Source organism: Silene latifolia, chromosome 8, assembly GCF_048544455.1.
Source record: "Silene latifolia isolate original U9 population chromosome 8, ASM4854445v1, whole genome shotgun sequence".
In the NCBI taxonomy this organism is placed as follows: Eukaryota; Viridiplantae; Streptophyta; class Magnoliopsida; order Caryophyllales; family Caryophyllaceae; genus Silene; species Silene latifolia.
This window is the reverse complement of record NC_133533.1, coordinates 105,939,099-105,963,618: the sequence shown is the minus strand read 5'-3', so window position 1 is coordinate 105,963,618 and position 24,520 is coordinate 105,939,099. Positions and strand designations below refer to the sequence as shown.

Sequence of the window (24,520 nt, the reverse complement as noted above, 5' to 3'; positions counted from 1 at the left end):
ATATTCATGTAAAGTTAAGGTCCTTATAATTTAGTTTACTCGGTAGATAGATGTTAAAATATGGCCCATAAGATCGAGCCCATTTTCTCTCTATTTCCTCAAAAAAAAAATGGAGAGGTACGTACCTATTAATGGCCCGGATCGCATATTGACAACATCTAACGGTTCTAAATTTACGCATAAAAATAAAGGAAAATGAGTGAGAGAAAATTATTATTTAAGGAGATTGTGAGTGAAAATGAAGTGATAAGATCTAAATCTTAACTAGATTCATGATGAAGGAATGGATATGGATTAAAGTTCATCTTTGTTCGATAAAAATACGTACTACGAAAATCAACACCCTAACATAATAGTGTTATTGTCGAACCAAACTTTACAATCATCCTCGATAAAAATACAATTATAAACCAAAGAAGGCCTGACTAACTGAAGTGAGTAAATGTTAGCTATCTAAACTGGTAAAATCGTGTTCGAAACTTGTCATCAAAACTGGAGCTTGCTCGGGTTCCCTCGATATAAATATTCAACTTGAAATGACATAGTCACTTGCTCCTGCACATCCAAATGCCCAAAAAAATACATTACTACCCAATCGAAAACTTGCTAAAGAAGACGAGCACATAAACTTTACTGTTAAATTCCATTAAACTAGTCGACTTTGGTTCATAATGTGTAAGTGGAAACTTTTCATCGCACTGCAAAGCAACAGTAATGAAACGACTGCTAAATTGAATCGTTTCATGGGAAAGATTGACAACTTGCCTCATCATCTAAAGGTCGAGTCCAAAGAAGTGAGTGATAGATTCAGGTTTCCTTCATCTTGTGACCCTGTAGGACTGAGAAATTCGGAAACAAACGCGCCAGAAAAATTCTTATATTAACATGACGACTGTGATTATAATAATAATATAAACATTAAAAATAGTTCAAACCTTGACCGTCTCTAGAAGATCTCTGGGGGCGCCGCTGCTAAAGTGGTCTCGAACAGGCTGGCAGTAAAGAATGCAAAAGACGCATAAAATTTGCTATTTTATAGCTAACTGAAATCAAACACACTGTAAAAGAGCATTATTGACAAATCACCTGCAAAATGATGTTCAGCGCTTTTGATAAGGCGGGTTTCACATCATCAGGCCTTACAGCTTCCGCCTCGTAGTCGACCACGAAGTCTTCATAGGTTTGGTAGGTCCTGAGACCAAGGTAAAAGTACCATAACATGAGCGAGGCGAGCTATAAAAGACGCCGCGAAAGTTCTAAATATGAGGTTCTGTGATGGAGAATAGAGATCAGAGAGCTTACTTAGCTCCACCATCTTCAGCGCTACTGAAAACGGTAAATTCTTGCATCTTTGGGAATACAACATACTTCAAGTACTCCAGACACGGGTTCCCATCAACTACCTTCGGAGGGCAATACGCCATCTCAATTTTATGATTCACTACATCCTAAAAAGAAGAGAACAAACTTAAGCACACCAACAGAAATCTTAGCAATAGCACAATATTTTAAAGAAACGATTGATAATGGGGTAAAGGTACAAGTGAGCCGATTACACAAAAGTGAACTAAAATAATGATTCAAAAATGTAGGCGAACACACAAAGAACATGGAAAGTATTGGTGCATCAAGCGGGAGTATATAGATATACACTATCATACCGCCTCATCCTCCATGAAAATTGCAGACGATGCATCAGATTTTGACATTTTGGTTTGACCCTGTTGCAAGCCTGGAAGCATGTCTGCCAATCAAGTGAACACAAACTGAAACTCATAAGTCTACACAACTGAAAGCAATAACACGGGCATGGTACCAGAAAATATGTAATAATAAGAGATAAAGGATGCATACGGTGTGACAATATAATGGGCTTATTCTTTCTTTTGATGTCATCACAATACTCCCTAGCTAAAACGTTAACCTTTCGCTGGTCCATACCAAGTTGGCAAATATCCGCCTGTTCATACAATGATACAAATACTCCGGCGTTAGGCCAATTAGCTTATGGAAATGACAAAAAGCTACTTTCAACTGCTACAAAGTTCAAGGCCAATGCTTACACAAAACAAGGAAAGTACAATATCGATGTGGATCAAGTAATTAACAGAAATGACAGAAGCACTTTAAACGTCAGATACAGCCAGGAGAACGTAAAAAGAATAATTCAGCATACCTTCAGCTAAAATAAACATAATACACACAACACAAACTGATTGAATTATAGCTCATTCTGACACAATCATCACAGACGTTCCATGGCTGATTTCAAAGGCTATAATAGAAGCTCAAGAACTGGCTTAACGAAGGTCGAAGCACGGTGTCCAAATTGAATTAAAATTCCAGTGAAGAACTCAAAAGAGAGTGTTTACTGGAAATGGCGATAAAAACTGATCCAAAATAAACATAATAGTGGACTAAAAAGTCATTCTAACATTGTCGCTAAGATGGTCTAAGAAGGTGAAATATGAAGAGGCTATGATACACCTCAAAACGGCTTCGTGAGGCACGGTATCAAAATAGGAAAAAAAAAACAGTTTGTTAGCAGTAGTCCTTGGGATGCATATTGCATGTGGTGATAACAATTGTTGCAATAACAAATAATCATACATCAGGGCGCACTGTGCCAAAACAATTGTTGATATACTATAAATGGAGCTATAACAATTGTATATGGAGCTATCTTCAACATAAGGGCAACACTGTGTCAAAACAACACTACGCGACTACACCGAGAACCTATGTAACACGAAGTAGTTATGATGACTATAAGTTGGTATGGACAACTCTAGTTCATTCTGAAATAGTCACCTAGGATGGTCCAAAAAAGATGAACTAAAAGGCTGTATGCACTATGCAGTTCACGCCTGGGACAGTTTTCCAGTCCCATTACTGACGAAATAGATGAGAATTATCAGGGAGGGTTTAAAGAGCAGGTGATGAAGTGATAGACTACATTTGCGCCCAATACACATGCCAAAACCCCTATCTACTAAAAGAATAAAAAAACCTCCAAATTTTCCCGCCTAAAACACTACCGCCAAGAATGGGCCTAATTTTTGTAGTCTACTCTATAGGTAAGTTGGGCTACAAATAAGTCTATTCTTGGATTGAAATATTTAGAGAATTCAAAAACTCAAAATCTGCACACATGCCCTACAGAAAATTTGCCACTAGGCTTTTTATGAAAAGAATTAATTGACCTTTTATGATAAAAAGTTGTGGCTAAAAAATATGTTAGAAAGAATATATAAAATAATATATTAAGAGACATGTAAAAAATAGTTTCATTAAAATACACATTTCATGTTATTTATTACTTAATTTTTTTTTAACTAATTTTGCAGTTTTAATTTCTTCTCAAATTAAAATACAAGAATGAGACGTGAAAATTTAATGAACTGTCAATTTAAAATCTACAAATAGTACACTATAAAGTAAAATTTTATATATACACGGGGTCGATACTAGTATGTAAGAAATGAGAGAAGCCTAGAAGATAACTTTTTGTATCATCAACATGATTGTTAAAAACTCAGCCGCACTTGCTAGTAAGTTGTTCTTCACGCATGTGTCTGGGGTTCTTTCGTGAAATATAAAGCGAACTTGCACAAAATTCTATAGAAGAAAGTTCCTACCATTCCAGTTCGGTTACTAATAGATGCTAATAAAACCCGAAAGTGTGAGATCAACATCACAGATATTAGAAAACAATGAGACAGTAACCTAAACAGCATAGAATACAGCACCTTTAGGAAAAAGATATCTGCACACTGCATGCATGGGTACAGGATCTGCGCTCCAGATAAATCGTCCTGCTCATTTCGACCCATAATTTGACAACACCTGAAAAATTGAAATCGCAGACCTTTATTCAGTGGACACGTGGAAGGAACATACACAAATTTCAAATGGGACGCTTTTACAGTACTCTTTATGAGACCGCTGAATTTACTTAATAATTGACCAATAATATATTTAATTCAGCCCTTGTCAGTTGTACACCTCACAATGTTCATATATTAGACAGACTCACAAGAGATTAAAAGTTACAACATAAGTGTAGACCACACTAACCTTTTTAACCTTGGTAATTTGTTTTTTCGAGCAACATCCATCACAATAGGCCAGTACTCACGAGAACGTGAGTTGATTTCTTCAGAGGACCATAAAAACTCCACTTTTCCCATACTGAGATCCATGCCAGAAGCTTTCCATATTTCAATGAAGTAATTCCCAACATCTTTGATTTTCTCTAAATCACCATCCATTTTGTTATTTAAGAGAGCAAACCAATCTGCAATCCACATTCTTACTTTACAACCAGCAGATGTTAATCTGTTCACATTTATTGTCTTCATTACCCCCTGCAAGCACAAGATTATTGCATTACAAAACTCGAAAAATCAAAATGTTAATAAGGCATACTGGTGTAACAAGGCAAGAAAACAACATCAAGCAAATTTCATTAACCAATGCAGAAAATGTGACCACATAACTAACAAATTACAATCTCTGAGGTAGCACCACAAACTAATAGAAGAACAGAAACAGAAGCAATAAACCCATTGCTAACACGTACAAGTTGTTGCACTCGAAACAGTTTCCAAACATTAAAAGTAGTGTGAGTACTATCCAAGATCAATGTCAGACAACGTGCAAGTATTTGAACAGCAAACAGAGAAAGTAAATATTTTCCATTCAAACAGTTCTACAACCTTTAAAAAGACCTCTTAAAAGATCGGAGGGGGCAAATTTACCTGAGCAATATGCATACGACCAGATGGTTCAAACCCATCATAGCAGATTGGTTCATCTTTGTGGGCAAGAAGATTCCTAAGCTCATCTTCCTGAATGCACTCTTCCCCAACAGTCCTTATTATCTGAAACCTCTCCTCCAGTGTCACCCTAACAATTTAGTACACACATAAATACACTTAAACCCTATATGGCTATATAGATAACAAGGCTACATATAAGTAAATGGGAGAACGAAGAATTACTCAGAGCTCGACTGAGAAGTGTTATCTGCTGAGGTCTGCTGCTCCTTTGTTTTCTTCTTTTCCACTTTTGTTGAAGTAGTTCGTGTAAATGTCTGAGAGAAGGTCATAACAGCTGTTAAAATAGTTACACGGAAAAACTATTTATATAGTTTTTCTCCTCAGGGCTAATGAGTGTCCACCGGTGATTATTGGCTACCATTACACTAATTTTCTCTTCCAAAAAAATACACATCATTATTTGTCCAGAAAGCCATTAAATAAGCCTCTGGTGTGGATGTTAGTTTCCCTTGTTCAGGGAATGTAAACACATGAACCTTATCTTTGTGGTAACAACAAGAACCCACTACCAAGAGCGTCAGAGAGGATGGGTGTATTATACTAACCTTCACCTTCTTTAGCAAATCTTTGGCATTGTTATCACTAGCAAAGTGATCTCGTACAGGCTGCGGGTAAGGAAAAATAAGGATCAAACACAAATAAAACATGAAATTGTACATTTAGCAAAAAAACAGGACAGTGAAAGGAGTATGCAAAACATACTTGTAGAATCTTATTCAGTGCCTTCGATAAAGCGGGTTTTACATCACCAGGATGAAGCGCCTCTCCTTCATAGTCAACTACCAATTCTTCGTAACTGTTGTACGTTCTGAAAGGCCCGACAATTGAGTAACATAAGGAAAAATTAAAATTTTGGAGGTTGCCAATATAACATTTCTGACATGACCAGGACTTACTTAGCTCCACCAAATTCAGCTTTGCGTTCAACAGAGAACTCCTTGAACCATGGGAACACAATGTATTTCAGGTATTCCAGACAAGGATTTCCTTTAACTACCTTTGGAGGGCAATAAGCCTTTTTAATTTTCACATTAACTTCAGCCTGTGAAAAAATAAAAAATAAAAAGTCATAAAACAGTTTAATGTACAAGTATACAATTTATCTCTGTCTAGTTAACAAAAATTACAGCCAGTGGATTTTAAAATATAAGTTGTACAATAACAGTAAAGCTGACACTTATTATCACCAAACCTGATCATCATCCATGAAGATTGCAGATGATGCTTCAGAATTTGACATCTTTTCTTGCCCTTGTTGCAAGCCTGGAAGAATGTCTGTAGTTTAACAATAAAGAAAAGCTACTTTGTCAGTCAACAGACCAGAAAAGAATAATTGCTAAGAGCTTAAGACACTGCCGCAAATTATGTGAGCTCGAGAAAAAAAGCATACGGTGTGACAATATAATAGGCTTGTTCTCTCTTTCCATGCTATCACTGTTTTCTCGAGCGAGCTTGTCGACTTCACGCTGGTCCATACCCTGCTGGCAAATGTCCGCCTATTCACAAAAGGTACTTCAGTGTTAGATATTGAAAAAGATATCTCAGCAACGGAAATTATCATTCAACTTGAGTGTCTGCATGGATGTTGGTGCTTCAAATGGAAGAAGGATTGACAGAGATTAGGTGGGCACGTCAAATGGAACAAAGTGATCAGATCACAAGACTTGGAAAGTACTCACTTTGTTTGCTTAGAATGACAAAGTAATAGAAATAGAGAGAAAAGGTGCAGCAATTATCTGATGACACGAACGAACAGATAGGATAATACAATGATATAAAGTAGGAGGAGGAAAAGTTGTACACAACATAAGAGCATCCGCAATGGTGAGGTGCCCCATATTTTATCTCTCATTTTTTTATTCGCCCACCTCATTTTCCACTCACTTTTCCATTTACCCTCCCTCACTCAACTAAGCATTCTACCTACAACAATTAGGGAACCTCCGCAAAAGAAAACAAAATTTGCCTTGGTTTTATATGGGAACCTCCTCTAAAAATAGAGGAGGCCCGAATAATGGGGAAGTGGGTGCAACAATGGGATTCCCCATTAGATGAGAGAGAAGGGAAATGGGGAAGCAAAAAAGGCCCTTTGCGGATGCTCTGAGAGTCTTTACAAATATTGTATCCGAATTTAAAAAGAAATCCAAAATGTGTTCTAATTGGCAGACATTCCCGATTTCTATGGCAATGAAATACTCCGTATAAAGGAATAAAGTAATATGACTCAAAGACACTATTTGTGATATTTATATAGTAATGTAGCATTCGGATTACGCAATTCCCGAAGTAATTTTCATCATTCGTTATCCTTTACACTTGAGTAATGGTACGTCCCGTGCGTACATCAAACGCTCCCTCACTCAACTAAGCATAACCTTTGAGGCTTTGTGCTACATTGATGTTTTTGTCGTCGTCGTATTCCAATATGTGTTTTATCTACCACTAATCCACTAATGGGATTGAAAGCCAACAAGAATCAGTTCATGGTTATCTCATAGATTTCCCCTTGTCTAGTGCATTTCAACGGCATAATCTTACCCCCACCCCGCTCCTTTCCCTTCAGTAGTTTTATTTATAGAAATTCCGACTTAGAAAAGACTAGTCAATCTTTACAGATGAGTATATGTATCGGACTCCAATCAACCAGAAATTAGCTTTAGCAGAACAGCAATTATAAATCCATGACAAGATAACCTTGAGGCTTAATAGCATAGCATACAATACCTTCAGGAAAAAGATATCAGCACACTGCATGCAAGGACACATAATTTGGGCTCCAGATTTCTCATCTTCTTCAACTTGACAGCAACTGCGCTAGCAAATACGAGTAGTAGCATCATTATGTCATTCTATTCTATACAGCAGAAGGGCAGAGGGGGTCAAATTAAAGTGAAACTCACGTAAGCAGCCTTGGGAGCTTGTTTTTCCGAGCTATATCTAAAACCAAACGCCAGTACTCATTCGCATGCAAATAGATTTCCTCGGACGACCATAAAAAATCAACTTTGCCCAAGGAATCCATTCCTAAAGATTTCCATATTTCGATAAAATATTTCCCCACGACTTCAATTTTCTTTGAATCACCTCCCATTTTGTAATTTAGGAATGCCGGCAAGTCTGCAATCATCATTTTCACTCTACAGCCCGCAGATGTTAGCTTCTTCACATGTATCATCTTCATAACTCCCTGAAAACATACTAGTAATGAATATACTGATGTGGTACAACTGTACAAGCCTGATGTGAAAGAGGAGTTCAGGTACTAACCCAATTAACTACGAACTAAGATCACGTTTTCGCTCAAAAAAAAGATCACAGTCTAATAAATGTCTATGATCACTACATTTCCAATAAGACATTTAATATGCCAATTATATTTCACATTCTACAAGTTATTTGAACACAGAGAAAGGAGCAAGAAAATATCAAAGTAATATATTTGACGCATCCTATTTAAGATACATAATCATTTTTTGCTGTATGCAATGAAATAAACCGATAAAAAAAATCGAAAAACAAAATTCCAAGCTAAATAATAAAAGAAAGGTCAATCTTGAATCCACACGTAAGTAAATTTTAGGTAGATTCAGAGTACACAAAAGTTATCGTGACTGAAACACCCACAGAAGATCATGGAAAAGCTATTTCTTTTAGGCGTAAACTGTAAAGGGAGCCACTACAGAAATTCCGAATCCGCCGCCTCACGGGCTTCAAACCCAAGTCGTCATTAGTATCACTGTCCAGTGACAACCTAGCTAAGCTAGCTCAAACGTGCAATGAAAAAGGCTATGTTAACCCCTGATGCTTGTGAAATCAAGTGATTTACTCATTAATACTCAGGTACAACCAATTAATGTAACCACTCAAGTAACCCAATTCTGCAAAAAGGGGACCAAAAATAACCCTGCTTCATTTTAACCGAGATGATCAAGGTGCATAAATCTCGCCTTAGTATGATTCAAGACAACAAAGAAACGAAATGACAGAGAATAAACGCAAATTAATCCTAGGTTCAGTACCATATCACCTAAACAAGCTGCCATTTCGAAATAAAAAAAATTGCAGCAACAAATTGTTTCCCAAAAACAGTTCAGTATAACCTTCTCACATCCATCAACAAAATCAGTGGTGGAACCTGATAAGGAGCGGGAAATTTTCAAAAGAAGCAAACTACTAATGGTATAATGTAAACAAAATTGTAATTAAAATTTCGAACTTTTCATTGTTTGGGTCGTGAGTCATGACTGCTTCTCCTAGCCCTTAGTTCCGCCAGTGATAAAATTTCATCTGGAATGCATAAAATTAGTCCAATTTCACTCTTTCCCCACAAAACTACACCCATCATAAGTTGAAAAAAATGGACAAGACACTAAACCTAACAATAAAGATCAAATTTTTTTCAATCAATACACAAAAAACAACAAAACCCACCAACCAAAATTAACATAAAGTTGAAAACTTTGGAAAATTTACCAGAGCTATATACATACTAAATTCCCAACAGTTGAGTACAACATCAGAAATTAATCAGGAAAGCATTAAACTAATCAATTACCGTCTCTACCCTCATAATTTCAAAAAATGCGAATAATTAATGAGATACCTTGAATGCATTGCACGGGTTCTAAACTAAATTCCCAACAGTTGAGTACAACATCAGAAATTTATCAGGAAAGCATTAAGCTAATCAATTACACTCTCTACCCACAAAACTATACTCACCAATAAAGAACTTCTTTTTTTAATCAATACAGTAAAACTAAGAAAACCCAATAACCAAAATAATACTCGTATAAAGTTTACGAGTTTGCAAAATTTACCAGGGCAATATGCATTACTAAATTTACGAGTTTGCGAAATTTACCAGGGCTATATGCATTACTAAATTCCCAACCCAGTAACGAGTTTGCCAAATTTACCAGGGCAATATGCATTATTCAATTCCCAACCCAGTAACCAAACTAATAAAAAGTTTACGAGTTTGCGAAATATACCAGGGCAATATGTATTACTAAACTACCAACCCAGTAACCAAACTAATATAAAGTTTACGAGTTTGCTGCGAAATTTACCAGACCAATATGCATACGACCAGAGGGTTGAAAGGAATCAAAACAAATGGGTTCATCTTTATTGGCAAGAAGATTCCTGAGCTCCTCTTCTTGATTTTCGAGCTCATCTCCTTGAGTGAATTCTTCAGCAATGCTTCTAATAATCTTAAATCTCTCCTCTAATGTCATCATCTTTATATTATTACCTTGATTGGAAGACGATGATTTGAACTGGATTGTTTGGAAATTCCAATTAGGGTTAAATTGAGGGATTGGGGACTGTTTCTTGTATAGGATTGGAGAATAGTGTGTAATTGAGAATTTGGAGAAATGTTTGATGAGTTTTGACATGTGTATCACATTTTAGGTCTGTTTCTTCTGTATTTATAGGTTCACTGTTGGGTTATTTAACACAAATACTCTAAACTATAGTTGGTCTGCTCATAATACTCCAAACTATAATTTAACTCAAAATAAACTCAACTTTGAACACCCTCTTCCCAAAATAAACTTACTCAATTTATGACTTGTAGTATCAGGTTAAAATTGAGGTAGCGTCCACCTGGAGTCGACGCGGCGGCATATATACCTCTTCTTACAATATTATGGAGTAGAAGTTATTGTATACAATAATGCCCCATGGGCCACGACCCACTCTGATTACTCCTATTTCATCCCAATCAATTACCCCACCGTCGCACCTGATCGCCAGTCGCCACCACCACCACAGCCATAACTCAAGCCTTACAACCACCACTTTTCTCCATATAAACATTTTCAAAACACCAGTAAATTAAGCCCCATTTTCCAAGGAACAAGATCAGATGTATTCAGAAATTATTAAGAAACAGATGATTCAGAAATTATCAACTACTTCATTGTCCTATTAATAAGCTAAACTTCAGTTAGTCCTTGACCTTCCACAAACAGTACAATTACATCATATTTCCGTCACTTTCGTTGTCTTTGGAATGGTGCCATTCGAGGACCTTAAAAGGAGATGCTCTGCTTCATATCAATTCGTTCAACTGTCTTAAACCCCAAATCCCCTCTTTCCGATTCCAAATCTTCCCAAACCCTAATTTTATCCGCCTACAATTTCTCCGATCTACCACCTCAATCAACCACCTCCAAATCCCCATTCACTCTCTTTTCCACCGCCACCGCTACCACCATCACCTGGAGCTTCCTTTGAACCTATCGCGGCGACATCGAAGGATTCAACACTGGCCTCAAAACGAAACAAGTCCTCACTGCCTGGATGGGATTCGGAATAGGTGTTCTCACTACCAAATGTGGGGTCAATTCTAATAGGAGAATTATTAATGTTATTATTTGAAAAACAAAATCTAAAATGATGATGACTTGTTAATCAGGTAGCAGGTCATCCAAGTCTATTTTGGGAAGAGGGTATACAAAGTTGGTTTTATTTTGAGTTAAAATGTAGTTTGGAGTATTATAAGCAGACCACCTATAGTTTGGAGTATTTGTGTTAAATAATCCGCGTTTAAATCAGATAACTTGGTACCCATCTTAATAATTTAGACCCGGCAAAACGGGTTGTCAGGTTCGGGTCATGTCAATTTGGATTGGGTCAATTTAGGTCTTTCATTAATTTCGGGTTATTTCGGGTTTTGGGTATGTTTCCGGTTTGTTGATCGGGTCTGTTTCGGGTCAAGCTAGTCGGGTTGTTTTCGGGTCAATGAATAATAGAGAAATAGTCATTTCAAGTCTTTTCGGTTCAATTAGAGTTATATTTTGTTGGGGCATTTTCGAGTTTGGTAGTTTCAGATACGGTCATTAATAATTGTTGTGCGGAAACGTGAATATCTCGTGTTGGACCTCTACTACAGCATTGTTCACAGTCCATCGTAGTACAATATCACAAAATCTCATTTGTGACGGCACATATCCGTCACTCTGGAGTGACGGATACCATTTTACCTCACAAAGTACCCACTTTTTCTCTCTCTGCAACACTATTCATATGGTCCCCTTTCTCCACTAACCCATTTTGTTACCATTTTAACTCATAAAATATCCGCCACAAATGGTGACCCGTCACAAGGGAGACCAATTGAATCAATATTGTCTACTTTGGGTCAAGTACTCACAAATTTACCTTATAATAATCCGTGTCTATTTTTTAAATATATAAATGTGTAAAGGTAACGTAAAAAAAAATGATCATTATTTTATGAATCTTTATGATCGTTTAATATGTCTTATTTAAAAGGGATATATCTGTTTTAAGATTTACAGACATTAACATTATAATCAATTGCCTCAAACAAACTATGCATAGTAATTACGGGTCAAATAGCATTTCACTTGTATAGATTAAAAAAAAATATCTCTATGCTAATCCTTAGATATTACTCCCTCCAAATACCTATTTTTGCCCATTTCCTCTTAATGGCAAAATATTTGTTTTTGCCCCATTTCTAAACTTTCCATTTCGAGATACCTTTTTGACATTATTTATTAGTTTAAGTGAGACTCACTACCAACTTTTTCATTGTTTATTAATTAAAGTCGTAAATAGTACAATCCACTATCAACTTTACCATTACTTTTTCATTGTTTATTGGTTTCCTTATTCTTTGTGCCCAAATGAAATGGGGCAAAAATGAATATTCGGAGGGAGTATATGTTTTATTATCATATCTATCATATTTAACCCGTTTTAAGTTTAAAACAAAGATACCCATCTTAAATAAGAATTTATGATGAATGTAAGTAGTGTCTGACTCTACTAAATAGTATTTGGCGACTTAATAGGCGAATGATAATTAGTATTCTATGATGTTGGATATATAAATAAAAAAGGACAATAAATGAATTTTTTGTATACATATATAAAATTTGTCAATTAAAATTACAATATAAATATTATTTATAATGCATTTTGAAGATCGTCTGTGCGGGCACGGGTTCAAAGGCTAGTATAAATGGCTCCAAGTTTCAACCTTTTACTTGATCTCTTTTAAGACGGGTATAAAAATTGTAACGGGTCAAATAACACCTCACTTGCATAGATTAAAAAAAAAAAAAAGTTTATATGCCAATCCTTAAATATTATCCTATCTATCATATTTGACCGTTTTAAATTTAAAACGGAGATGTCCGTCTTAAATAAGAATTTATGATGAGAAGTAAGAATTGTCCGTCTCTCACCCCTGCAATTGTGGGTTAGGATCGAACCAAACGGCGTCCATTTCTATATACCAAATTGCAACTCTAAACGTCACTCCCGCAAAACCACCATAGCTTAAGACGGATATCTCCGTCTGAAATGAGAATTTGTGAAACAAACAATTTGAGAAAATCTGAGCGCCCATATATAATCAGACTTGTTTTAGAAGTGAAGGAGGGCAAACTTAACATCAATCAACTATGCAATTCACACACATTCTGTGCACAATAGCAATGAGGAATAAAAACAAGGTTCAAATCATGTTTTATTAATCTGACATGTAACCATGAAAAAGCCAGTTTGGCTTTAGGTACGAAAAACAAAGGATGAACTCAAACTTCCAAGTGACAGAAGCTTGGCCATGTCATGCATTCAGCAATTACAGAGGTCCTGGAAAAGTACCATTCTCCCGCTGCTCATTCCAGCGATCGACCTGCCAGAATTTCGAGAAAGGAAGAAAACTCAATGATTTATAATGTGGGAAAATCCCGCTGATTAACAGTGAAATAACACCCTCTCAATGTGTGAGTGCACGAGTTTATCATTGGCAGCAGAAACTGTTTTCATAAACAAGTTTCATTTAGAGAAAAATGCAAAGGATGCATAATACTCTCTCCATCTCATTTATTGTACTCGCTCGATTTAGGTGGTCAAACAAAGACGACTTTAACCAACTTTTTGTAACATCAAATACTTGATACAATATGTTTAAATGACATTACAAATTTATCTATTTGGATAATTCAATGGTCAAACTTGAAAATGTTCGACATCCAAGTCAAATGAGGATGATAATAATATAGATATGGAGGTACTGGTAACTAATTTAAACCATAGCTGAATCCCCGTCATATTAGTAACTATGCTCGAAAAGCTTCAAGTTAATATTCCCTATGTTTTATTGTTTGGCCATTATTTATTGTTTTGGACATGATCTCCATATTAGTGACTAACTATTATTGTAAAAGAATTAAGGATTATATTCTTGCACACATGAACCGTCTTAGCTGGTATATAGTCATAGTGTGGCTTCGAAACTCATCAACATTGAAAGTGGTTTTGACTCCCTTTACACAAAAATAAAAAGCCATAAGTTGAACATAAATTGATGGGAAAGAACATGTGCCCAAGAGGACTGAGGCCCACTTCTGACATTTCCAAGATTGTGGGTGCCAACAAAAAAATTTAACGTGGACTTACCCATTCGCCAGGGCAAAGAGCACGATAATATTTTGCAAACCGTTCACATTCATTGGACTCTTCCCCCTTTGCTGATATGCACCTGCAATTAGAATGTCAAGCTGTTATAAGTTCATTTGATAAAACTTGTAAATCCAGATGCATCCTGCCAGATAATGCAAAAAAGTATTACCTGTGGAACTCTATATATCTTGTAAAACAGTGTCTTGTTTGATTTGTTGTAGGAAATCGGAAATCAGCTGGTGCAGTCTTAAGCTCAATCTGAAAGACAAGAAACGAAACTTTAGCAGTATTATGTAGATTAATCATTTAGCTTCATTTAGCTATAGTTCTAATTTTTGGCCCCATTTTCCTTACCTAAAGTTCTGTTCAAAACAAAATGTAGCCAAATGGCTCAATCACAAAAGTACGAGGACTTGAGGAGTATGGGGCTATGGGCATATGGCCAGGCACAAGCTTTTTCTTTTTTTGACTACATTTGGCAATTCTACATGCTCTATGCTACCATCCTAATGCTTACAGAGAAGTGAAAACAAGTGCAACTAAGAACAGAAGAAATCAAAAATCGAATCGTATAAAAACTTATGAAGGCTAAAAGGTAGTTTGGGATCAAGCCCAATAAAATATTTATACTAAATAACTAAACTACTAGCCAAAAATTGCGACTCAAAGCAAAAAGCCCTACTAGACGGGTGTGCTGGACACCGGCCTCCACCGACCGAAGCTAAAACCCAAAAGCAAAAAAAAAAGTCTCCAGATGCACAACAGTTGCCAGGCTGCAACCAGTGCCGAGACTAAAATTCTAAAAAGACACGAAAAAGACACACAGCATATCGCAACAAGTCTATCTAGTACCTACAGGCTGTTCAACCCAACCTCAAATCGTTTTTTTACCAACTTCCTCTTATTTCGTTTACTTCTTTCCTTCTCATTTCGATTTTGTTTCCCTTTGCTTAACTGTCAAACCTTTCATTATATGCTACACATCATGAACGCATACTCTTCTAATCCCAAAAGTTTTCATCTCCAATGCATCCCCAAGCGGATGATTTTTCCCTTGATACACGACCCTCCGTGAATATCAATTATCAAATGAGTTGGAATTTAATTCAAGTTCTCTCAAAATCCAGAGATATCACATAAAAAATGTGCAACATAACAGCAACAAAAAGTGTGCATTCATCAACAAATAACATCATTGGAAGGAGGTAAAAACACTAAAAGTAACGCATGTCAAATTCCGCCAGGAAAACCTTTTTTTTTGGTCTTGAAGCAAATAACATCCAAACATTGTAACATAAAAGGACAAGTTGGTGAATAGACCTCACCTCCTTCATCAAACACATCACCTTACAATGAAAACACATTCTACTCATCCAAGCATCTTTATTCAACTAAAGTGAAAAATAGTCTAGAAAATACACCACAAACAAGAATTAGAAGACTATGCACACCAACTCACCCCATGTGAAAACCATCAACCATGCGAAACTGAATAACACACACACACACACACACGCGCGCGCGCGCGCATAAAGCACATGATTGACTTATTGTGGCGTTCATAGCAAAAGGCCAACAACGAAGGATGGAATGTCCCTCCAATCCCAAGCATTCAATCATACAACCGAGACAAAAAACAAAGTTGTAATGTCCGGCTTAGGTTAAAAGGAAAGAAAGTGGAAACAAATTTGAGAATTGTAGAATTACGAGTCGATAGTTGCAATGCTTCTATAAAACAAACCTAACAATTTAAACCACACAAACTCTATAATAATGAGCAAAACCAAGAGAAGCAACAACAATTACTTAGCTAAAATCATCAATAACTTCAAAACTAAATTAGGCCGGACATTTGATTGCTTGCCATTTGGGCCGGACAGGGTACAAGCAAAGGAACACAAACAAACATAACATAAATAGGCATTAAGGTGCTAAATGATCAATGCGCAAGGGAAACAACGAGATATGCCAAATTCTAAGCGCACCCTCGAGAGATAGAATGCTCACAATACTTGGTATAGATATACCGGTGTTAGAGAAAAAGATCCACTCAATTTAAGTGGTTCTCGTGAGAAAACGTGAGTCAATCTAAATGGGTGAAATTAGTCAATATCCAGCAAAAACCCACCCGTCACAACTCACAAGTGGTCCTCCTCTTTAGGACCGACGGTCCTAGCAATATAGCAATTTGAGTAATCAAACCGCCTACAAAATTGGAACTGTTGCCACAATATTGGACTGTTATCTAAAATGTGGTAGGGTATGTTGATCTGTGAGCTCACAAATGGCCGAAATGGGCACTGGTGTACACCACAACAAAACTTACCTTCGACATAGGCTAGGTAAGAAAACATTTTGGAGGAGCTTGCTCCGATGACCCTTAAATAATAAACGGCACCTAATTGTGCGAAACTCATATGCATGTCTTGATTCATAAGCGTAAAGGAAGGTTATAACATTTGTGTTCGTGACAACCACCAAAAAGTCAGAAATTCCTAAGTAATACAAGCATAATTCTGACGCACAAAACTATAAATTTCATCCCAGCTCTGTTAAACAATTTAAAAGATTTGGCGTCAATCACGCACTGAGTTCATAAACGAATATAATAGGGCTTAATAGGTGATTTAAAAAATTGATCAAATTTTACCTTTTGGGCCTCAAATGCAACAACCAAACCTTAGGAAGAAGAGAGATGGAAAGAATAATAGCCTTAAATCCTCAATGCTGTCAGAATGATTAAAATTACATAAAACGAAAAATGTGCTTCTTAAAGACCTTATGAGACCATGCTACGAAAAAAGTTGGGCAAACCTATGAGGCTTTAAGGTAACACTATAAGTTTTCATATTTTGTAGCAACAAATCAATGTGAAAATCCAACCAATTTTTATTAAAATTTTACTCTTTTGTTTTGAAACTTCTTTATATCTCTCCATCTGACCACACCCTTCAGCCTACGTATATTTTTATGATTCCTCGTCTTCACTTGTCTTTTAAACCAATTTCCCACAATCTTCGCCCTCACCACTCACTCGAGGGGAGCAACGCTAAAAATGAACCAAATTCCCACCTTTCTCAAGAATGCCGCTCCTTTATGAATGGTTCTCTTCAAATTCCAATCTTTCTTCCTTTTATCCACTTCAAACACCAATATTAGATACACTGACCCACCATCCTACTCTGAACTCCAAAGCTTTATCAAGAAATCTATGCACTTCACCATTGATTGTCTATAAAGATACAAACTTTGTCCTACAAAGAGAACTAATACTCCCCCCATTCAATAGATTGCTTACTGTTTTTTTTTTTTTTTTTTTTTTTGTGTGTGTGTGTGTGTGTAATCAAACGTAAATTACCTATTAGATAGGAGAGACTAGAGAGTATTAAACAGGACACTGGATAATCAACAAATTCCCATCACCGCTCCAACTCCGTAATTTAATCAAGTGATCTACAGCCATCTATTAACCCAAAAGATACAAGCTTTCACTACCAATTGCCATATCAATTAACACAGATAAATCAAATTCAAGGCATTGTCTTAAAAAAATGCTTGCCATTTGATTTCTCCTCCTTCATTCCGGCATTATTCCTTCCGTAACAAATCCAAAATACCCTAAATTATCATCAATTAACAAACATCAAAGTAAAATATAACATTTCCAATAATTTCTCTCCAAATTTCACCCTGTACTAAACAAATCTGCATAGTCAACAAATGATGTACAAATTTCCGAGACAAATTCAGTGAATCAATCGTAAATGCCAGATTAATTTCAAGACAAATAAAAAACAACACAATTAAGATAATTTAACAGCTATTTGCAATTGCGAAATATATAACCAGGAAATAAAAGACAAATATAAAAATAAATAAAAAGTAGAGGTATGATATATTGATATACCTCGTCGTCAGCCATTGTTGTACCAGATCGATCTCGAGAAAGCGAGGAGTAAAGGTTGGTTTGAATGTTTTGATTGACAAAATGGAAGGGAGGGTCGTTTTATTTGAGCGCTTTTCAATGGGCCTAATTTCACTTGAAAAGGTCCACCTTACGGTTTTTACCGTATTTTATTGTAAAACCGTCTTATTTTTTTTTTTGGGATATTCTTTCGTGTACCCCTCTTTTCATGCAAAAAAACTTTGAACGTCAATAACTTTTGGCTACAAGTTCAGAATACGATAAATTTTGTTTCCACATTGACCGTCTTTAAGAGGTCTTCAGTTTGAGAAAAAATTCACCGACGTCTCAACTCGTAGTCGGAAATTATGGTCGGTCAAAGTTTATTCGTTAAAAAATGTTTGACCAACCATAACTACCGGCTACGAGTTCAAAATGCGGTGAATTTTTTTTTCAAATTCAAGGCCTTGACGAGATAATTTGTTTGAAAAAAAAAATTTCCATTTTCTGAACTCGTAACAGAGAATTATTGTCGGTCAAAGGTTTTTTATGAAAAACGAGGGGTACACTTTAGAAAACGAAAAAGTTCAGGGGTACACGAGAGAATATCCCTTTTTTGAGATAAATAGTTACATAAAATAGTTACATAAATATTTCTAAGGGTTATTTAACATGAATAATCCAACCTAAGCCCCTTCTTCCCCATTTAATCCATATTGATTATCTCATATTAATCCTATCTTTACTACTCCCTCCATTCATAATATATCACCCCACTTCCCTTTTTTGTCCATTCATTTTATATCACCTCATTTCTTTTCTTTCCTTATTTGTTAAGACACTTTACCATATTGTCCTTATCAACTATCAATATTTACAATTATTGCCATTACTTAGTGGGCTTAATTTTATTCAATTAACCCACCAATATTACTAACCCAATCATTACTCCCTAATGACTCTCTCCATATTTCTAACCCATTTACAAATTTTCCACCCAAACCCAACACTCCCTCCATTAATACCCAACAACCCGATGATCCAAAATTAAATTGGATCATCACCCCAACTGTCCCTCCTTTTACTCATTATCCATCTCTTCAGAAAACCCTAAATCATTATCCCACTCATCCGCCTCCTTATCACTTCTCTCTCTTCAATATCGCGCCCAAATTTCAACTCTTCATTTGTCTCCCTCATCCGCCTCCTTTTTAAATCCTCCTCTTAAGTTTTATACACTTTTTTGCGATGAATGTTGTGGTTGACGAATCAGAAGTTCCTAATACACCGGGTTTTGACGATTTGCCAAGTGATTCTTCTGATCCTAATGACGATTTGGTTGTAGCTGCAGTTGTAATTGATAGATCTAGTGAAGATAATACTAGATCTGGGTTTAGTACTCCTAAACGTCAGAAGTCCGTTGTTGTTGACGATGAGTCTCCATGCTCAAAGAGGTTTAAATCGTTTTATAAGAGGGTTCTTGATAGGTAAAATCTAAAGCTTGTTTTTTTTTTGTTGTTTTAATTTGTTGATTTTTAATTTTTTTGTTAATTTTCTGATTTTGACGGAGTAATTATGGAGTATTTTGTTAATTTTCTGATTTTGACGGAGTAGATTGTTAATTTTCTGATTTTGACGGAGTACATACGGATTATTTTGTTAATTTTCTGATTTAGACGTAGTATTGTTTAAATTTACAGACCATTTTGTTAATTTTATGATTTTCACGGTTTTTTTGGTCATGTCTTCTGATAAGGAACGAGAAGGAGAAGGAGAAGGAGAAAATGAAGGAGAAGGAAAGGGTGCATGCAATAGAGAAGAAAATGAAGGAGCATGATAAAAAAGGAGGACGAATTGGAGGTTGTATATTTCTTCTCTTACTGTATTCTTTTTAAATTTTATGTAAATTTCGTATTTTACTGCTGGTGAAGTGCTGTTTAACATGCTCGTGTTATTTAGTTTCTGTAATTTTTCATGTCATTTGTTATGTCGGTATTGTTTCTCTTTCTGTATTTGTTGTGGTATTGTTTCTGATTTTTCTTTGCATTGCTTCTGATATTGCTTATGAATCGAATTCTTTGTAAAGTTTATGTATTTTTTGTAATGTTTCTGATTTTTTTCGTTGCATTGTTTCTGTTTTTTTTCGTTGCATTGTTTCTGATTTTTCTTCTCATTTTTTATTTGCATTGTCTCTGATTTTTCTTTGCATTTCTTATGCTGCAATATGAACTTATGCTATACTAATTTACTTATTATGTTAGCTCAATGAAGAGATTGCTTACTGCTTTGAGAGCTGAAATTTGACTATTTTCAACTGTCTTTGCTTTCAAATTAATATTGATGTTGCATTAGGTAGCCTATGTACATGAATGCAAGCCATCATTGAGTTCAATGAATATATTGCTTATTGCTATGAGAGCTTAGTGGCTTTGTCTGAACCCTTGTATATATGTTGCTTATATGCCGTTGATGTGTTTGAAATCATAACATTGTTTTAGTCAAATTTCATTGTTGTCTATTTCTAAAGCCGGTGTTAAATGGTACTGCTGCAATTTATGTTAGCTCAGTGAAGAGATTGCTTATTTCTCTAAGAGTTGCAATTTGACTATAGCTCGATGAATAAATTGCTTAATGCTATGAGAGCTCACTGTGAAATTGTATTGTTGCCTGTTTCTCCTTGTTTCTGAATCTATCGCCTGTTTTTTTATTTCATTGTTGTGGTTGTATTAAGGATTCCACCTTGCTTTGTTGATGGATTATTAATTGTTGAGAGTAGTTTTGGAAGGAGGCATTTCTTAGGCCACCACAAAACCATGTTTTCAACTTTTAATGTACATGGTCGTCACAATGCTAGGCTTTAGGAGACCTTGATTTCTAACCACAAAAGCTCAGCGATGAAATTGCAAATTGCTATGAGAGCTTAAACATTTATATTACCAAAACATATTCATTTTCAATACAAAGCAGAAATGTTTACAAAATATTGCACCCATAGTCATATACTCATGTTTATACTCCCTCCATTCAACTTTTATCTTTCAATGTGTCTAAGATAAAAGTTGAATGGACCAAATATTTTTAGCAATCTGAGTTCAGAAAGCTAAAAATGCAAGAGGTACACTAATTTCTTCTAAGTTGCTATCATTCCCTGCCAATGTTAAATGATCAATGCATTCCCTTACCATCTCAACATCTGCTTGCAAATTCCTTGGCAAAGTACCAGCTAGCCTTTGTGCTTTCTTGTGTAAGTGTGAGACTTTAAAGTCATTGTGCCCCTTTGTTTTCATTATCTTCAACATGCATGATTGCAAACTAAGTCACACATCACTTAAACACAAAGATGGTTCTTCATCCCATGCTTGCATTACATTGAATACCAATTCATCTACGATTTTTGCTCTTTTCTGACTCTGCAGTGACTGAATTGATCTAAAAAAACCCAAATCTAAGTTATTTAGATCAGGTGAATTAGGTGGTTGTTGGGTTAATGAGATATTATACCCTGTTGCTTGTGCTGCATTCAAAAAATCAGGATCATTGCTTTTTAAATGTGGACTTGCATTATCCTGCTGGATGATTATGTTCTTGGATAGTAATGCTGGCCACTTGCTTGTTATTGCTGGTAGGATCTTCTCAAGTAGCATTTCCTTAATCACTTATTTATTGATTGATGCTATTGATTTGGTTTCCAAAGTATCTGCTGCCCTATTCTTTGACCTCCATTTTGCTGGTTCTTGAAAAGTAAATGGAAATATACCTATTTTTCCATCAAAAATCAGGTTGTTATCATCATCATAAATTGGCCTTAAAACGGCTGTCATGAACATAACCTTTGTGATAAAATTCTTGCTTTAGCAAGACCTATATGGGTCAACTTCTTCACTAAGAAGGTAAATTTTTGCATTATCTTGAGTTATATAAAACTATTTTTCATCAATATGAATAACATTACACATATCTTTGAATTGCAAAGTTCCTGTAATTCTATTCCACCATAATTTGGTAAGAACAAAATTGAGCCTATGAAACTTGTTCTCCTCTGTTAATGCTGGTTTGATTGCATTAGTGTGGCTCCTCAATTTGCCCAGTTTAACCCAAGTACAAATAGTACCAACAGATACTTTGATGGCTTTACTAAGAGCATCCATAGTTCCCCTTTGTCCCTTGGGTGTTGCTAAAATTGCTGCAACATGGATTTCTAATGGGGTCCTTCCTTTTTTTCCCCTTCATTTTGGAGTTGAGTTGCAACTCTTCACCATTTAACCTTTGGTATTTAGCTACTTTCCAGATTTCGTATATAGTTTTTCTGTCCACATTGAATTTTGCTGCAACTACCTTCATTTGTCCTCTAACTGGTTTGCAATTAATCGAATTTTCGATTAAGTAGCACCCAATTCTATGTTGCTGATCGTTTGTAAGATTAGGACGGACCATTATTTGGAAATGGTAAGAAGGGTAAGGAATTATTTTTTGATGTTCTACTTTATTGTTTTATTGCTTGATTAACTAATTTTTTTTTGAAGTGCAGTTTTTGTATTTCATGAAGAGAAGGGCAGATGGAAAAACATGATGAGATAATGAAGAAGATGATGAATTTAGACAAGGGGGAAATTATAATTTCCTTCCAAATTGTAATTCTGGATTACAATTTATAACTGTGTAATTTCTTCTTTCCCTATGTAATTACATAATGTAAGGATGATGTAAAGGGATGATGTAAGGGTGCTGTAAAAGAGAGTTTTGGGGGGAAATTTGGCTTAGTGTTGGTGGGAAAAATATTTCCCAAAATTTTGTAATTTTCGGATTTTTGGTTTGGAGGGAAAAAAAGGTTGCCCCACATCAAGTTGTAATTTCCCTCAGTTTGGAGAGAACTTTGACATTTTCATTTGTTTAACTTAAATTGCTAATCCTAATTAATTATAAGCCACTTGTGTTACTTTTTCACTAGTTATAGTCAAGTACAAGCTTTTATTATTTGTTTATTACCACCCTTAATATTTGTGCCAAAGGGAAATTGGGTGATAATTTATGAATGGAGGGAGTATCATTTAACTTATTTTGCACCATGCCTCATGTTAACTTGTTGTAACCGGTGAAGCTTACTAATTAGCAGGTTTCCTTCTCTTTTTTACCCTTTCCTTTCTATTTTAAGACTTCTAAATACATCTTTTATCACTCCTTTTTTTTCATTTTTCTGGGTTTTCCCTCTTCTCTTTCTCACCCTCACTGTTAATTTTTTTCCCCTTTCATTTATAGAAAAACAGATGAACAATTACATCTTTCATCACTCTTTTTTTTCATTTATGGTCCGATGTTATTTAGTTCACTCAAAATCATTACCTTGCTGACACCAATAGTCTTCAGTGCTTTACCAAGTGGAAGTTGGACAATTTGGCTTCTAATGCTACTAATAAAATTGCTGTCTAATTTATGTGACCAAATATATGGGTTTGTTTAACAATTGGAGATAAATTTTAAAGTTTATACCTTTTTGGTGATTTTAATCTTAGATTAAGAGGTACGGAGTCAGTTCGTATCCATTGTCGTCTTCTCCAAGTAGCGCCATTTTTGTATGTTGTGTAATTAGGTTATTTGATTAGTGGGTTTTTTCTGGGTTGATAAAATTTGTGGTTGGAGTGCTTAATTGAGAGATTTTAGTAAATGTGATTTTCTAGGTTCTGGTTTTAATTTAGAAAAGTTAAAGATCATGAAGAAGAAGAATTAGGCTAATTTAAGTAGAGAATCAGATTTTCCTGAGTTCAATGTCGACGATGATGAAGGATGCAGATAACGAAAATGAAGAAGATGAAGGAAGATGAAGGAAGCAAGTGAAAAAGAAAGGTGAAAGGTTGAAAGTAAAAAAAAGGGTGAAATGTGTGCTTAGGAAGTCAAGGACCCTTTTAAATCAAAGGGTGACCTATATAACAGGTTATCTTTCCATTGTAGCAAAATAAGTTAAATGATAGTAAAGATAGGATTAATATGAGATATTCAATAGGATGGATTAAATGGGGAAGGAGAGGCTTAGGTTGGATTATTCCTATTAAATAACCCTATTTCTAATAGCTACTTTTAGAAAATTGGTGGCTAATATAATCATCGTTTATGCAAATGTGTACGAAATAATCAATCGTGCAAGGTTCATAAACTGCGACCTGAATATGACCATTTATATTTTTAATTACTTATCGCGACCTGTTTAATGTACAATCTGTCTCATTAAAAGAAAAACATACGGAATCATATCATATATCATATCATATCATCATATCATATATTATATTAAAGCAACAACCAGCTACCCCTTTAATCGCCACATGTCATT

General features: G+C 35.5%; 3 protein-coding genes across 3 annotated transcripts; 1 reads left to right on the top strand and 2 right to left on the bottom strand.

The window, feature by feature from the left end:
- Positions 1-468: 468 nt before the first annotated feature.
- Positions 469-10,278, bottom strand: LOC141597196 (tyrosine--tRNA ligase 2, cytoplasmic-like). The gene is made up of 19 exons (XM_074417568.1): positions 9,914-10,278; positions 7,742-8,028; positions 7,566-7,650; positions 6,232-6,337; positions 6,034-6,116; positions 5,738-5,883; positions 5,544-5,649; positions 5,387-5,446; positions 5,004-5,095; positions 4,761-4,908; positions 4,078-4,367; positions 3,750-3,846; positions 1,855-1,960; positions 1,662-1,744; positions 1,303-1,448; positions 1,087-1,192; positions 936-992; positions 766-839; positions 469-555 (listed from the first exon to the last, which is right to left on the bottom strand). Exons 1-18 carry the CDS (start codon positions 10,241-10,243, stop codon positions 819-821), a joined length of 2,349 nt encoding a protein of 782 aa, XP_074273669.1. The 5' UTR covers positions 10,244-10,278; the 3' UTR covers positions 469-555; positions 766-818.
- A 2,932-nt stretch (positions 10,279-13,210) lies between these two features.
- On the bottom strand, positions 13,211-18,333 carry LOC141597195 (cytochrome c oxidase subunit 6b-2-like). Its single transcript, XM_074417567.1, has 4 exons — positions 18,199-18,333; positions 14,461-14,549; positions 14,289-14,370; positions 13,211-13,521 (listed from the first exon to the last, which is right to left on the bottom strand). The coding sequence occupies exons 1-4, from the start codon at positions 18,211-18,213 to the stop codon at positions 13,468-13,470; spliced, it is 240 nt and encodes a 79-aa protein (XP_074273668.1). The 5' UTR covers positions 18,214-18,333; the 3' UTR covers positions 13,211-13,467.
- A 971-nt stretch (positions 18,334-19,304) lies between these two features.
- On the top strand, positions 19,305-23,113 carry LOC141595822 (uncharacterized). The gene is made up of 3 exons (XM_074415785.1): positions 19,305-19,682; positions 19,952-20,055; positions 22,724-23,113. Exons 1-3 carry the CDS (start codon positions 19,444-19,446, stop codon positions 22,771-22,773), a joined length of 393 nt encoding a protein of 130 aa, XP_074271886.1. The 5' UTR covers positions 19,305-19,443; the 3' UTR covers positions 22,774-23,113.
- Positions 23,114-24,520: the final 1,407 nt, after the last annotated feature.